The sequence below is a fragment of the Pogona vitticeps genome, chromosome 5 (genome assembly GCF_051106095.1).
Source record: "Pogona vitticeps strain Pit_001003342236 chromosome 5, PviZW2.1, whole genome shotgun sequence".
Classification (NCBI taxonomy): Eukaryota; Metazoa; Chordata; class Lepidosauria; order Squamata; family Agamidae; genus Pogona; species Pogona vitticeps.
This window is the reverse complement of record NC_135787.1, coordinates 133,895,001-133,897,500: the sequence shown is the minus strand read 5'-3', so window position 1 is coordinate 133,897,500 and position 2,500 is coordinate 133,895,001. Positions and strand designations below refer to the sequence as shown.

The following is a 2,500-nucleotide window of genomic DNA, read 5'->3' as shown; positions in this document are numbered from 1 at the left end:
CACATCTACCATTCTTTTCAGTGGGATTTGGTGCACAGGAGAATCTCCCTAGGAATTGGACCTCCTGTTAACTGTACTCCAGATAGGAGCAGAACATATAATGTGAACCATCTTGTTGAGCTCTGCACACTCTAGTATTCTATGAAAATGATTGTCGATTATCTCTGATGAGTATCAGCTAAGTATAAAGCAGCAATCATTTTGCGTGTTGCTGCCCTGAGTATCAATTTTGCTAATTGGATGCTATTTATGACAAAAGATGTATGGTAAATATGACAGAGTTAATATGCATTTTTGATAATGAGAAGCAGGGCCTTTCTTGCTGAGGGGTGTAATGAAGGGCACACTGTTAAACAGCTTGCATACATTCTCACCTTCTTCTCCCCCCCCCCCCCCGCCGCCTCTATCCTGACACCCTCTTTCTAGGGTATATCAGCCATAAGTGACACTGTAATCATAAATTGAAAATGATACTTGCAGAGGAATTGGCAAACTTGACATTTCATTATATTTGTTAACACATGCCACAAATGATTGTTAGTGAAGAAATTCCATTTCCCTCTCTCCATCTCAAATCAGATTTAATTTGAAAATTTTCAGCCTCCTCCGGCTAATTTGCAATTAAGACAATTTTGTTTGAATATGTAGTAATGTCATTACCATTCCACCAAATTAGCAAGGAGACTAAAGGTCAGTGTAAAATTTTCCAGCTGGCTGGAGCCTCTCAGCTGAGATTTGGGACTAGGGGAAGGAAATCCAGCAGCATCACAATAGCAACTTATTTTAAGTCTCATTTGTCTAAAGCAAAGGGTATATACTTGCCTTGCTGTGGTTTCAGTAAGAGATTGACTGGCCCAACAATAGGGTCTGTCAGTAACAAGGTGCAAGATTCTTGTGCAGGGATAGATGGTTGCAGTCAAGTCTTGTAGGACTAAGGGAGTAGTGCTAAGTAACATTGCTGCAGATTATTAGATAACCTCTAATAGCATTCTCTAATTAGGGTTCTTATGATACAATTTTGTCCTGTAATTAGTCGAGATTGGCTGCTTCCTTTTGCAGCTTATTAATGGCAACACAGCTGTAGAAATGAATCCACTCTCATTTGTCAAACCTTTTAAATACTTTCCCTCCTTTTTGCCTGTATCTTTCCTGGTCCTTTTCAGCTAAATCTGGTGTCCAGTGTCACTATGTCTAAGAATTTGTTGGAGACTTCCCCTCAGAGCTTACCTCAAACTCCCACTACACCAACGGCCCCAGTTACTCCAATTACCCAGGGACCCTCAGTAATCACCCCGGCCAGTGTACCCAATGTGGGAGCCATTCGAAGACGACATTCCGATAAATACCACATTCCCATGTCATCAGGTAAGTTACTTTCAGCTAATGTGTATGTTGATATCTAGAAAATCTATGAATCTATTAAAGAGAGATATTAAAAGCAAGTCCCAAAATCTCAACACTCAGACCAGAACAGGCATAGTTTACCCATGTAGTGTTTCCTGACAGATCTTTAAAGGTCCATGAAAGCCCGGGGGGGGGCAATGTCAGGAGAAGGTCGCTAAGATGGCCTTGTCATGCAAGAAACTCCACACCTAAATAATATTGCTACATAACATTGTTGATGTACATCAGTGAAGAAACTGAGGCAGATGCTTAAGTTGCAGTATGTACCTCAAGGAGCAAAGCAAGGTTTTTTCTTATATATCTCTAGTGCTTTGTGTGTCCCTCAGTGTGTGCTTTTCAGCACCAATATGTAATAATGCAAGTAACTGTGTTTTCAGGAATAATGTTTATAAACTTGTTTGTAAATGATATCAGCTGTGCTTATTCACACTAATAACATAAAGCATTTCAATTTTTTTTAACAGAAATTGCCCCAAACTATGAGTTTTATAAAAATGCAGATGTCAGACCTCCGTTTACTTATGCAACTCTGATAAGGCAGGTAAGGTGAAAGATAATTACCTTTGCCTCATTAAATTAAGGGTTGTTAAGGTTATTTTGAAAGGGGAGTGCAATCTAGACTTGTTAGTAAGCTACTACTTTGTGTTAATGTGTATCTTGTCTCTTTCATTTCAGGCTATCATGGAATCAAGTGACAGGCAGTTAACACTCAATGAAATTTACAGCTGGTTTACACGGACATTTGCCTACTTTAGGCGCAATGCAGCCACTTGGAAGGTAACTTTTCCCTTCTTTCTTGGTGCCAGGAGGTTTAGAACAATGCCTAGCACAGTTCCTTACAGATAGCACAGGGAACATTTATTTACATGACATAAGCAGATTAGTATCTGCTTCCCCTCTTTTTAACCTGCCTCTTGAATGGAATGAATTCCCTCTCTCAAAATGACAAGCGAAAGAATAATTTTGCCTCTGATATAGTTTTCTAATTTGGTGCAATTAATAGCTGAGGCTTGGCAGAGAAATGAGGGCCTGACACACTAATTACAGTGTGAGCACTCAATCATCAACACCTTTGTTAGTCGCACTATATTACTTT

The 2,500-nt window shown here is 39.5% G+C and overlaps 1 protein-coding gene across 9 annotated transcripts in view; it reads left to right on the top strand.

Moving 5' to 3' along the window:
* Positions 1–2,500, top strand: part of FOXP2 (forkhead box P2) — a 576,890-nt gene that overhangs the window by 545,974 nt on the left and 28,416 nt on the right. For all 9 annotated transcript variants that reach the window (XM_020789698.3, XM_078376822.1, XM_078376823.1 and 6 more), the window contains 3 exons: positions 1,164–1,365; positions 1,869–1,945; positions 2,080–2,181. In XM_020789698.3, coding sequence (XP_020645357.3) covers positions 1,164–1,365; positions 1,869–1,945; positions 2,080–2,181 — 381 coding nt within the window. The remainder of the gene's footprint in view (positions 1–1,163; positions 1,366–1,868; positions 1,946–2,079; positions 2,182–2,500) is intronic.